Source organism: Spermophilus citellus, assembly GCF_964194105.1.
Source record: "Spermophilus citellus genome assembly, chromosome: 6".
Classification (NCBI taxonomy): domain Eukaryota; kingdom Metazoa; phylum Chordata; class Mammalia; order Rodentia; family Sciuridae; genus Spermophilus; species Spermophilus citellus.
Window position 1 is genome coordinate 24555513 of NC_138187.1, and position 13517 is coordinate 24569029.

The window sequence follows — 13517 nt, forward strand, 5'->3', positions numbered from 1 at the left end:
CTGTGGCTCCGTGGGGCCAGCAGAAGCCTGGACCTCAGAGCCGTGTGATGCCTCAGGACCTTGGCTGAGTGTTCTGCATGGGGAGGGTCTGGGTCCTCCCCTAGGTGGGACAGGTGTTGGGGTCCAAGCCCTCCAGTTCTCTGGCCTTGGTGGCTCTGAGCACTGGCCATGGTGATTTCCATGGGGAGGTTCTTCTAGAAGGCCAACCTGCAGGGCCTCAGACCTACCAAAGTAACGGGCTCCACGGCCACCCAGGGCCACCCAGGGCCACCCAGGGCAACTCAGGAAGAGTCGGTCACATGATTTCTAGGCAGCACTAGCGTCTCACTGGACAAGAGCAGCCAAGCAGTTTGTGCTTTTCTCTCACCTCAGCACGGAGTGGGCTCAGCTAGTGGGGCTTCAAGTGAGACTGTCGGGGGTACTGCCCGGAGTGGCATGGCGGTCCTCCTGGGGAGGCTCCAGGGGGTGGGCAGTGCTAGAAATGAGTCAGGAGGAGCGGCAGTGGCTGCCAGCACCAGAGCCAAGGTGCTACCACTGGAGTGACCGAGATCCCTGAGATGGGGCAGAGTGATGGAGGCTGGAGAGGGCGGCGGGGTGTGGCGGAGCAAGGCTGCGGTCATGGCCACCGAGTGACCTGGGGTGGGACACAGGGACACTACGAGAGCAGCACCCAGAGCAGGCAAGGAACCCGACAGGACATGGGTGAAAGGCCCTGCGCTGGGAGGCTGCAGACGGCCCAGGCCACTGGCACAGAGCAGGACAGAGGGGGGACTTCCGGAGATGGTGGCTGGTGGGGGAAGGGGATGGAGCTGCAGAGTTTGGGGCCACCTTTTGACCCCAGCAGGTGGAGGAAGGAGGTTCGGGAGGGGACATTGTGGGAGCGCCCTGGGCGCAGAGGCCTGGGGAGGGCTCAGGAGGCAGGAGGTGATGGGGCTGGGGCTGGAGTGGGGCTGGGGCTGGGGCTGGGGCTGGAGCGCCCTGCTGGGCTGGGTTCAGTCCCCTGATCTCCACACAGAGACAGCAACAGACAACCCAGGTCCTCCTCCAACACCCTGGGAAGTGACGGGGATCACAGTTCAGGTGCTGCTCTGCGTTGAGTCCCAGGGCATCTAAGTGGGCAGGGGCTGAAAACAGCGCTAAGTAAAAAGTGAGTGGCTTTCACAGGGGACCTCAGAGGGGCCACACCTGCGGCAGCGTGGCTTCCTGGTGGACTCTGCGGTGCCCACGGATCTTATGGACAGAAGCTTCACTGGCTTGCAGGATGATTGCAGAGTGCTGCCAGCACGGCGCCTGTCAGGGGGCCCCAGGGGCTTTTCCAAGTCTGTTTCTTGGTGCTTCCCCCCCACCCCCCGCCCCCGACGCTCCTTATTCTTTCCACCTCCTCAAAAGGTCAATTCCAGGAACCCTCACCCAGGGTACCCAAGTCTAGAGCTGCTTGGTGCCTTGCCCAGTTAGTTCCTGCCAAGATCCAGCACCCAGCATGAGGCTGGCCCATGGGACACCTCTGCTCTCTGCCAAGTGGACAAATGTCCCTTCATGTCCCAACCACTAAAGTGTCAGCACACTGCTGCTGCTGCTGGGGGTGTGGCACACAGCACTCGGCACCTTCTGTCACCCTGTGGGGGAGGATTACTGCTTCAGGGACGTCAAGTCTGGAACTTTGTTTTCAAGAACTTTAGTCTCAACCCTAAGCAGGTATCCACCATGGAGCTCACCTGCTCACCGATAACCGCCCCCCCCGTGAAAGGGAGCTGTGTGGTGCCAGGGGACACTGGGAGGGACGGACTGCAGCAGCTCAGGGCAAGTGGCTCCCTGGGAATGCAGACTACGGGGTCCCCTCTTTTGGTTTGCCTACAAAAAACTTCCTATATTTTAAAAGCACGCTGGGCCAAGTTAATCTGTTGGTGGGCTGCTGTGGGCCACACAAGCCCCCGCTTTCATTTTTTAAAATGGACCTGAGCAGTTCAGACTTGGACACACGTGGTGTCTGGTTCGGATGTGATCCCACCATGGGGCCAGCACGGCTGCCTGGGGCACTCATTCATTCCTGGCAGCCTGGGGCGTCCACGGGGTTATTACAAGTTTGCGCTAAGTGAGTAAATGGTGTCCCTGCAACTGCAGTTTCTGCGGCTGATTAACTCAGCAAGCGTCTTCCCTGCAGTAGGACAAGGCCTTGGTGATGGTGCAGGCCCCGGAGGATTTGGACTTTGGGTTATGGACTCGAACGTGGGCAGATCACTTCACACGCTGCGCCTCCTCTTCTCACGTGTCCAGTTGGGGCTACATCTGTCCCTACCTTGTAATGGCATCGAGATCATCAAGGGAGACAGTCCAGCTCAAAGCACTTAGAACTGTGCCTGGCAGCAAAGCACCCTCAGGCCCGGCTGCCACCTGCCACTCTTGGTCTGGGGAGGCGAACCTCGCTGCCCATCTCGGCTCCTCGTGGTGCAGGAACTAGCCACTGCGTGCCAGGAAAGGACCAGGCAGGACTGGAAGAGGCAGTGCCAAGGAATGGACCAGCAGGATCAAGGGTCAGGCTGGAAGGTCAAGAACACAGTCCTCTCCCGGGAGCACTCTCTGTGACCTGGTGATTCTTCCTGCAGCATCTAGCCAGAACTTTCCCTGGGCCTCTCTACATGGCCTAAGCCAGTGATTCTGAAACCCACTGAATGACCTGAAGGGTTTGTTAAAACAGGGTGCTGGGTCCTGCCCTCAGAATTTGAATTCAGGAGGCGGGAGAGGGAGCCGAGAATGTGCACTTCTAATAAGGTCACAGCTGCGGCCGCTGCCGGTTGTCCAAGGATCACACCTGGAGAACCAACAGTCTAAGAAATTATGACAACGGTCAGTCGGTGGGGGGGGGGGGGGGCGGGTCATGGAGGTGAAGGTAGAGCATCAGTCTTTGCCCAGTGGAGAAGAGGGGCCTGGGGGACTATGCCCTGGGACTGGCACTTGGGTTCTCCGTGGGCACTTTCGTCCAGTTGGTGTGGGGACCTGGGGGAGATGAGGTCAGAGCAGGCAGCAGCGTGAAGGGTTGGGGAGGGGGACAGGTCAAGTCTGTGGGGCCGACTAGAGAGAACAGGAGGGTTAGTACAGAGGCAGGCCTGAAGGCCAGGTCCTCAGCCTGTCCTGCCTCTAAAACCTGGGGGACTTCCTCTATGAAGCGTTTCCTAAACTAGGGACTGAGACTCACAAGTCAAGTACCGTGTGACGAACAGCAATTTTAAAAACCGAATTGAAACAGAATGGAAGAGTTCATCACACCCAACACGGCCATGGTCTCCTCGACTGGTTCTGGGCCTGTATGCGTCCCTGTGCTGGGTCATGGGTCTACGTGGGTCACAGCCTGAAGGCTGGGCTCACAGACCCAGAGGGGTGGCCTCTTCCTGCCGCAGCAGCTATCACAGCCTCTACCCTGGTGAGATGCTGACCCTAATATGGGGGGCATGAGGCCTCCAAATTCCCAGAGCAGCAAGGGCCGGGCAAGAGGTGGAGGAGAGCCAGCCAAGCCCTAGAGGGGCTCCACAGAGGGCTCTGCCCCAGGGCATTTGAGGGGAGAGCTCCCGCAGTCATGGGTGATGGGGAGCACGGAAGGCCACAGAGAGCTCGGACACCAACTCAGGGGTCGGCTTCATCTTGGGTACATCAGGGTGCCATAAGTGTTTGAGTGGGACAGCAGCTGGAGACCTTGGGTATGACAACACTGGGTGGCTCACCCAGCGCCTCCATCTCTAACCAGGTAAGAGACACCTGAGAGTTAGAGACCCTGGAATCACCAGCTTGGCCTGTCAGTCTGGCCACAATGCCAGCTCCTCTTTAACTACAGTCTTCAAGATGCTGTCACTGGGAATTTCGGTGGGGAATTATTTTCCCTCTCATGGGGGCCATTGTTTCCCACAGAGCAACCCAATATCGTGTCCATGTTGAGGCCTTGTTACGTTCTGATTGTCTCAGTTCACACATTAAGAAGCAGGTATAGCTCTGTCTGCTTGGGGACACTGAGGGCCCCAGACTGCTGGATCAATGGCTCCTTCCATGAGCTCATTATCAGAAGCTTCCAGCATTTCGGAGTCCAGACACTGAAAACATGGCGGCCAAGCAGAGAGCAGTCTTGCACTGTGGCCCCACCTTTGAATATGTAAGTTTCCTATTCTATCTAAAGGAAACTTTAGAAATTTAAGAGATCTTAAGAAATTTAAGCAATTTTCATTTAAGAAAATTTCACATTTAAGAAATTTTCAGAAATGCACAGAAACAGAAATGGCGGCAGAATTTAGAAGACAGCATATTGCAAAAGTCCGTGTCACTTTTGCCCACCTCTTTCCTAAGCTGAAGCCTAATTCTCTTTTCATCCCGGGTGCCGACTCACGGGAGGCCTTGAACATTCCACAATGTTCATGGCTAATTGTACTGCGGAACTGCCTGCTCCCTCTTTTCATGCTACGTACGTACAGAACACCAACAATTGCATCTTATTTCCTCTCATCCACCTTGATTGAGGCAGAAAAAGGATAAACAGCAAGTGCTGTTGCAAATATCCATCCAAAGTGGTAATTATTGCATCATTATATTCGCTATTTTACTTGTCATGTACCATTAGAAGGTAACAAGATCATTGTCAGTCAAAGATTGTGGAGATAATTAGAGCATCTATAGGTTAGCGGGGAATCAGATTGTGCTGGTACCCATCAACGCCAAGGCGCCCAACGAACGTAATTAGAGAGAAAATATGCAAAGGTTGAGATGAGCGAAGCCCTGGGGATTAAATACCGTGACTGATTTGAGAGTGACTCTTCCACGTCCTGGCACTGCAGATGGAGGCCTCAAGCTAGGTGTGTGACAGAAGACAGGCAGTTCTGCTGGGAGCAGCGCATCCAAACACCACTGGCTGCCTGTGAGGCCCTGAGCAGGGCACAATTTGGAGAACACGCTCTACCGGGTTTTCCAATCTGCTGGGTTTTCCTCCCGTTTCTCCAGCCTGGGGGCTGGCCGTTAAGGCGTGGGACAGTGGGAAGTGGGCTTCTGCTCACCTCTGGCTACTAACATCTGGGGGCCCACCAGGAGTCTTGTCAAGGGTCCCAGGATGTCCCCTAGCACCCCGTCACCACGGATTCAAAGTCCCCAAGTCCATCCACCCCCATGTTCAATGCCTGCCCAACAGCCACCTGGCCCCACCGCTAACCATGACTGCCGTTGGGCTTCTTTCCCAGTAAGACACAAACACCAATCCAAAGACCAATGTCATCAGGTTGATACGAGAAAATTTAACAACTTTTTACATCGTGAAAAAACAAAACAGGTTTAGAGGACAGAGGAGTCTGCAGACCAAGGAGGGGTACACCATGACGTCAACGAGACACAGGGGAAATGCCGGGGAGCAGCACACGACGAGTCCAGGTGAGGTCAGAGGAACGAGCAGAGGGCACTGTCCTCACGGCCCCCCCAGGCTCCTCGCCGATGGCCACAAGCACAGGCTTCTGCTCTGAGTGTGGAAGTAGGGTGGGGACACACAGCACTGGCTACCTGGGCCACACACGTCCTCGCCAACATCCAGAAGTCCCTTCCTGTGAGTTTTACAGCATTTTTGTTTAAAACACACAAATGAAAAAAAAATCCATAACCCATGTGGGGGGGGGGGAGGGCGCAGATGGCTACAGACACTAACTGGTGGGAGGCTAACTGAGCCGGGGAGGGCGCCAGCCACCGCGGGAGAACCTCCTAGTCTCGCGCGGGCCGGGTTCGGGCTCGGGTTCGAGGTGCTTCTGTCCGAGAGCCTGGTCTTGCACAAGTGTGGCTTCTTCCCTAAGAACCGATGGCCACTGCACACAAACAAGCAGCTGGAAGCTTGGTTCACATTTTTTAATAACATGGCACAGTTTACATTACACAAGAGGCTCCGCCGATGAGAACATGCTGAAGATTCAGTTGCTTCACTTTGCTTTTCACACAGGGTCTAGAAAGGACTTTGTTACATACAGGATAAACAGCAAAAGGTCTGTATAGAACAATCTCTTTACAATACTGAAAGCTACCACTACAGTTCCAGTGTACATATTCCTTGGATTTTTTAAGTTGTTGTCTTTAAAAAAAAAGAAACAAAACAAAACCGAAAAAAAAGCCAAAAAAAAAAAAAAAAACCCAAAAAAAACAAAACAAAACACTGCACAACATCTGGTGTTCACAAAATCTGAAGCTCACAACTAAACCTTCAGTTTACTACTAAAATAGATCTCTCTGCTTATTAGAAACAATGGTCTGTAGTTAACTTTTTTTTTTTTTTTTGCAAAAACAGGATAACAACGTCAGATAGCACTTTAATATACTAGAAGACCAAATGGAACTAATTTTATTTCATACATGTATTTTACAGTCCAGTAGACAAGATATATTGTATTTCTCTGCTAGTAAAGTCATATTCTCTCCAAATATGTAGACAAGAAGTTTAATGTATTATAAAAGTATCATGAAGAGACATTAAAATTGATGCAAACTCAAAAACACACACGACTTCTCCTCTGCCACCTGTCACCTCTGTGAATCTCGATGGCTCTGCGAGGTCGACCTGTCCCGGCTACGCCCAGACCTTGTTACTGACTAGAGTACAGTGCGGCGCACTGGGAACCCGCCTCACACTCAGCGGTTTCTGAATACAGTGAAAACATATCCATCATCTCAGAAAACTAGAAGCTTTCTTTCAGGATCTGTTTGGGTGTAATTAAATCGCACTGCAAAATGAGGAAGTGTGTATACATATGAAATAGGACACACTTAAAAAAAGGCATGGTTCCCACCAGAGGCGTGTGAGGTCGTGTGACTGGCGGTGACCAATTCTGACAGCCTGCTCTGTCTGCTAGACACCGCTGCCGGCCCCTGATTTTGGCATCTGACCAATCCCACCCTCCCTGGCACTGGTTTGCCTTCCTGGGGCGCACCTGCCCCTGAAGCCCACAAGCAGCAACTTCAGATGCAAAGTTCCAGCCTGGGGTCCCCTCTGCAAAATAGGATGTTTCTCCATTTGAAAAAAAACAAGCAAGGAAAACAGAGTCATATCACTTAAGTGCTTGTTCAGGGAAAATATGACCTTAAGTATGTTGTAAATGGATTTGAAAAGGCTCCTTTGAGTTAGGCGGGCTTTTGTGAGAAGCCCTAACGTTCATTGCATAGTTGAAGGGTTTAGCTGTCTCTAACAATACGGGGAACACAGCCTTAGCAGACCGTGCTCACTGATATCAGGTTTGCAAATAGCACATTTCAAGAAGTAGTAATGTATTATGTTACTTAATCTTTATCTATTTACATTTGTACAAAGTAAAGCTTTCGTCTCACCCTTTGCATATATGAACCACCAGCTCATGAAGCAATCTCTTTACAGGACTATGTACACGGCCTTCCCTTCCCATCTGAAAGAGCTCTGCGTGATGGATGGTGTGGGCTCCCCCGTCCTCCTCAAATTGGTGTGTGTTGTCATCTTTACTGTTTTGGCTGAAATCAAGAAGTTTCATACAAGGAACAAAGAGTAAGAGACATGAGAACATATGACTTAGCTAAAGGATCTGAAAAATTCCAACATAGAATATACAAAAACATTTCCAAATCTGCATGGAGTCTGTACATGTTTTACAAGGGGAGCGGTGGGGCTGGCCACCGCGTCTGCGCGGGGTGCAGGAGTCCTCCCTGCTCTCGGGGCTCCCTCCGCTCGTCCCCTTACCGCGCCTCGATGTCCTTCAGAGTGTGGGAGGGCGGCCGCTCCCTGATCTCCGCAGACAGAGGCGTAGTCCTGCGCGGGGACACGGGGCGGCCCCCTAGCGTGGAGATGAGCGGGGGCGGCGCACTTAGCGCCGCTGTGGGGGGCGTCTTGTTGAGCAGTCCATTCTGGTGGCCCGCCGTGGGGCTGATGCGCGGGTAGTGCATGCTGGGGAGGCCCGGGGTGAGGAGGCTGGGGTGCGGCAGGTGGCCGTCCAGGGAAGCGGGGTGCACGGCGTGCAGCCGCGGGTGCTCGTAGTCCTCGCGCAGCACGTGCAGGCGCTCACGCTCGTCCAGGTGGCCGGCCCGCTCGTGCTCCCGCCGCGGGTCCACAGCCAGCGGCGGGTGGTGGTGATGGTGGTGGCTGTAGTCATGTGGCTCGCGGTCCCGAAAGGATCTGTCGGCCTCGTACAGCCGAGGAGCCGACAGCCGGTGCAGCGGGTCGCCGCGCAGCAGGAAGTCCCTGGCCAGCGGGTCCCTGCGGTGCACGTCGAGCTCGCGGTAAGGGTCCCTCAGCGGGTCCCGCATGGGGTCCCAATGGAAGGACGGGTAGGGGAATCGCTCCCCGCCCGGGAGCGGGCTGAGGCCCATGAAGGGGGTCATCATGCGGGTCCGGTCCAGGCTGCCGATGCCACCCATGGGGTGCAGGCCCGCCACTCCCACCGCCATGGGCACCGAGGCCAGCGGGCCTGCATGGGTACCCGAGGCTGCGCCCGGCGGCTCGGCGGCGCGCGGTGGCTGCGCGGGCTCCGCAGGCAGCTCGTGCTCCTCCCTGCGCTCCTCCTTGACTTTGACCTCGGCGCTCTTCCGCGGGTTCTCGTAGGCAGGTTCGCCCTTGCGCGGCTCGGCCTCGCGGCCCGAGGTGCTGCCCGGCCGGGCACTGTCCAGCGCGGGGGTCCGCACATAGGGCGACGGCGCGCGCGCCAGCTGCTTGGCCTCCTCACCCGCGGCGCGGCCCTCGTGGCCGTGCCCGTCTTTCTCGGGCGCTGGGCCCTCCTTGGCTTTGTGCTCTTCTGCGGCCAGGTCTTTCCGCGACTCCGGGTGGTCTCTCTCCCTCTCTTTGGGTTTGTCCTTCTCGCGAGCCTCTGTGTTCAAATGACCCCTGATCTGCTCGGTGGCACTGCGGCTGTGTCCCAGGGCGTTGGCCGGGAGGATAGGTGCTGGTGAGGGGTGGCTGGAGTGTCTCTTCTCCACGCTTTCTCTGCGCAAGGAAGGGGAGACAAGCACGCAGGTGAAACGGCCTGTGGCTGGCGAGGGGCTGCGATGAAATGGCGGTGTGAAGAGGACAGGCTGGGGTATGGCCCCCGGTCGCAGGGGCAGTGGACTGCCCCGAGTGGGGCAAAGCCGGCCACCTGACCTACCTGCCTGGATTTCAGAAGAAGCTTAACAGGGACAAAGTACTGGGGATGAGGGTGAGTGGAGAGTGGAGGGGCTCATCCTAGCTGTGTAAGAGCCATGGGCCTCAATCAAGGCCAAGACCGGGAGGAAGCACTGTCCCAGAGCCAGAGGGGGCCTGCAGGTCTCTAAGCCAGAGCTGCGGCCACAGAGCCTGCTGCCCAACTTCTCAGGGTCCTTTCATGTTAAAGGTACATTCTAAAAGCCCAGAGCAAAGTGACTCCCAACTGGTCGCAGTGCCAGTGGAGAGTGGATGTAAACATTAAAGGGTCTCTGCCTCCTGACCCTCAGAACAAAGGCCAGTGTCAGCCAAAAGGCCGGGGACAGAACCAGCACCAGGGGGCCAAACAAGGAGTGGGAAAGGTATCCAGGGACCCAGGAATCTGGGGCCATACCCAACACTGGGCATTAGGTCAGTAAGAGCCAAAGTCCCAAGGGCACTTGGAGGCCAGCAGTAGAATAGCAGGCTGGGGACACAGAACATCTTGGGGATATTGAGGATAACTTTAGAGCTCCTTCAGTAATGAAAATGTGAAAGAACACCAGAGACCTAGTGTGGATGGGAACTTCTGAGGAGTAGGCAGAAAACGCAGAGCAGAGTGGCAAGAAGGTCAAGCCCAGCTGAGATGGGGAATCACTCAAGGCTCAGGATGCCCAGACAGACCTGGCCAAGGTGAGGAGAGGAGAGATGCAAGCTGTCTCCAGGGCTAGAAAGAGAGGCAGAAGACCAGGCGGCCACGTGGGTGAGAAATGGACGTGCCCCTGCACCTCTGGGTTCCTAAGCTTATGTGGAAAGGCCAAGAAGAGTGACCTCAAGGGGAAGACAGAAGAGGAGCAAATTTTATTAAGCTTCCTGACTTCCATCAAGAGGCCATGTGAATCCGTCAAGAGCGCCCTGAAATGTGTGTCCTACTCAGTGACAGGTGAGTTGGACAGCCTGGGGTCTAGAGCTGGTCTGCTGTGGCCACACCCCACTTTAGCCATGTATAGCTCGAGCTGAATGCTGTCCACGTTGGCCATGGGTTCGGAAATTGTTATCATACTGCTCGGGAGGAGGAGAATTTGGTTTTTTTTTACAAAAGAAATCAACCACTCTACCGTGACAGCCTATGATGAGTATCCCGTGATCTGCCACACAGCCTGCAAAGGCAAACTCAGTCACCAGTACACATCGCACACAAGACACACAGTAAAGAGAAAGTCAAGATCAGGATCAAATTTCAATCCTAAGTGCCAAAAGGACATTGTTAGACATTTCTGTCAAGCATATCTTGTGCATCCCTTATCAGTGCATTTAAAATGAAGGCAGCCTGAAGAGGGAGAGAAAGGTGGGGAGGAGGTTAAGAAGGCTACTGACATTCTTCAGAGACAACACAAGACTTTCCTCTTCAAGAGAGCTTCCTTTTTAGGCACAAGTTCCCAAGTGCAGAGACAACAGTGGTTATTTAAAGCTTCTTGTCCACCAGGAAAACCAAACCAACACCAAAGCTTCTTTTTTGGACGCATCTCTACATTTGGGTTAGTAAAATTTTATTAGTCATCTATGAGCCCCAGACTTTGAACAAAACTTGAGAAAAATATGATGAGGAAATGCAAAGATGATTTTCTAAAAGCAAACAAAAAGAGAGAGGAAGAGAGAAGCCTATGGATGGGTCATGGGCTGCGCGAACTTGAAAGCAAACATGGCGTTGATTCATGCTGTGTGTGTCTGGCCCAGAGCGCTGGCTCGCTGTGTCACAGAGTCGGGCTTGTGTGGGGACTGCTAACTCTCAGGGGCTCGGGAGCTCTCTGGGTACCGCTGCCACAGGGCGGGCGCCCTCCCTGGGCTGTGGTAGTGCTGTCATGGTCACTGTGCCACAGGGCACTGGGACTGAGGGCCGCTGGCACTAGCTGACTGGGAGGGACCTGGGGCTACGGGGTGGCTGGAGCTCGAGGCTGGGACGGGAGGGCGGGTGGCCGGTTCCACTGGCACAGAGCGGGGTCCCCCATTGGGACTCCGGAGCGGTTTCTTTGCATACCTTTCTTTGTCATCTTTACTAACAGATGAGTCCCGTTTATCTACATCTCTATCTCTGTCATGAGCTGCAGCGGACGCGCTGCGCTCCAGCTCCCCTGGCTTCAGCCAGGGCGGAGGGGTCGGGAACGACGGAGGCGTCCGGTGCAGCCGGTTCCAGGGCTCGTGAGGGTGGCTAAAGCTCTGCACACTGGGGCCATCCTTGTGGCCGAACACTGAGTTGGGTGCTGAAATGGCGAAGTGGGGAACAAAAAGTTTGGAGAGAGATTATACGACCTGCTGTGACGGGGTACTTACCAAAGCCTTCAACAGCACCCAGAGTTAAAATGAATACATGTTATTGGGAGCTGGAAGGAAAGGAGATCGACAGTCATTAGAGGAGCTCTGTCCTGCCCCTGGAGAGGCAGTGCACAGCTGTCTAAAAGTCCAACCCAAAAGCAAAAGAGGGGGTGGGCAGGGTGGGATTAAAAATGAAAGGGACCAAACAGGTGTCAGGATCACCTGATCACACATATCTAGCTCATGCAGAGGCTCTGAGCATGCAGAAGGGCGGCTGTGACGATGCATGTCATCAACTGGGAATCCCGTCTCCTCTCCCTGCCAGACCCTGCTTCCTGTCTTCTCAACATGGGCAAACTACAGTGAGCCCCCAAGACCACTCAGGACCTCGACCTGAACACACGCAGAAGCCCTCCAGGCTGTCCCTTAAAGAGCCCTCATTCACTGTGAAGGTGACCTAGAGCTACACTTTAGGTCTCCTCTGCTCCCCAAATAGGAACAGACACGTCTGCAAGACCACCAGCTGCACATCCAGAGACTGCGAGACATCCAGGACATGCAGGGCTGGCAGCCCCTCCTACTAGAGACTATTTAGTAGCAGAGAGCTGTAGGGCTCTCCAGGTCACAAGGACATGCCACAGGTCTTGATGGCTCTGGGCCTGGTCCTGCAGTTCTTCACTGCACTGTTTCAACCCCACGAGAGCCACAGGTGCTTTTGCTTCTAGTAGAGGCTATGGCCAGCCCTTGGGTGGAAGAGATGGGAGTCAACTGTTTGCAGCCATCAGCTACATCACTGTCCCTGGCCCTAGGGATGGATGGGACAGTGGCCTCCTTAAACCAGTGGCTTTGCACACGTCCACCAACTCTACTGTGTAAGCCTGCCATTGCAATTATATGACTCGAGTTCATTCCCAAGAGTATAGTTTCCTTCATCTTGGAAGGTCTGGCGTCAGAGGAGAGTCCAGGCAGGTATGGAAAGCTAGAGGTACTCACTAACTGATGGGTTTCCAAGTCCCCCGAAGGCATTGCCACCAACTGCTGCTAGGCCCGTGAAGGTGGACGGCCGATTGAAAGGCTCTGCAAACAAAGGAGGAGGAAGGAAGGGCTCAGATTCCCCAGTGGGACGAGAGCAGCAGAGTGGGGGTAGGTGGGCGAAGCAAAGCCAATCCCCGTCTCACCCACACCTGGCTTGCCTTCCTAGTGGGGTTGGTAAGTACCCGTGAGGACTGTGTCCCTGCCCTGCCTAGGGACACAGGAGCCCCTTGCTTCAAGGTGTCTTCCAGCACCTCTCCCAGGAGGGTGCTCTGCAGCCTCTCACTGGACAGAATTAAGACCACTCCTTACGTTCCCAGGGGTGAAGTCCTACCATACCCTGCGTCTGCTTGGCCACATGCAGAAAATATCAGTAAATAAAGGCCACAAAACCAGGGGCCTCTGTAATATCAGCCTGTCTTTCTTCCACCTGCCGAAGGTGCCTTGGCTGTACAAGGTGTCGATTTTTCCTCCCAGGGAGGGACAGAATGCCCTGGACTCCAAGTCCCTGAGGCACCCAGGACAAGCTGTCCCCAGCTGTCCCCCACCATTAACTCAGGGCAGAGCAGGACTAGCACAGACATACTGGCGAGGGAGGTGGTTTAGGCGGCAGTGAGTCCTGAGGTGGTGCCACATGCTGACTGGGCCCCAGTGGCGAGTGACTTATGGAGGACGGTTCCCCATGTGCTGGTAGGCGCAGCAGGAGCCACCTTGCCCCCGTGAACTCACCCAGGTGAGCAGCAGGGTTGAGGAAGTTGCTGTGATGAGGAGGTGGCCCAAAAGGGGTCCCGGTGGGGTGTGCAGCACCTGGTGAGTCAAACACCACCAAGGTCAGGGCTTACAGAAAGCAGCTTCGAGGAGCAGCCTGCTTCAGCAGGCCTGGGGACCCCAGGAAGTCTGCTGGGGTGAGGCCCATGCCTGCCTGGCCCCTCTCCTCTTTCCAAGCAGGGCAGAGCCTCGCCTTGGGTGCCAGGAAGAGCCAGCTTCCTCGTGGATTCAGTAGCAAACCCCATGCCTGCAGGGCATCCTGGTCCATGCTGAGGCTGCCTTCCTC

At 55.0% G+C, this 13517-nt stretch overlaps 1 protein-coding gene across 4 annotated transcripts in view; it reads right to left on the reverse strand.

The window, feature by feature from the left end:
- Positions 1–6313: 6313 nt before the first annotated feature.
- Positions 6314–13517, reverse strand: part of AUTS2 (activator of transcription and developmental regulator AUTS2) — a 1127114-nt gene continuing 1119910 nt past the window's right edge. For all 4 annotated transcript variants that reach the window (XM_081300095.1, XM_081300097.1, XM_081300094.1 and 1 more), the window contains exons 16-19: positions 13193–13270; positions 12425–12508; positions 11157–11379; positions 6314–8944 (exon numbers count right to left, since the gene is read on the reverse strand). In XM_081300095.1, the coding sequence (XP_081156221.1) occupies positions 7705–8944; positions 11157–11379; positions 12425–12508; positions 13193–13270 (1625 nt within the window). In that variant the 3' untranslated portion in view covers positions 6314–7704. The remainder of the gene's footprint in view (positions 8945–11156; positions 11380–12424; positions 12509–13192; positions 13271–13517) is intronic.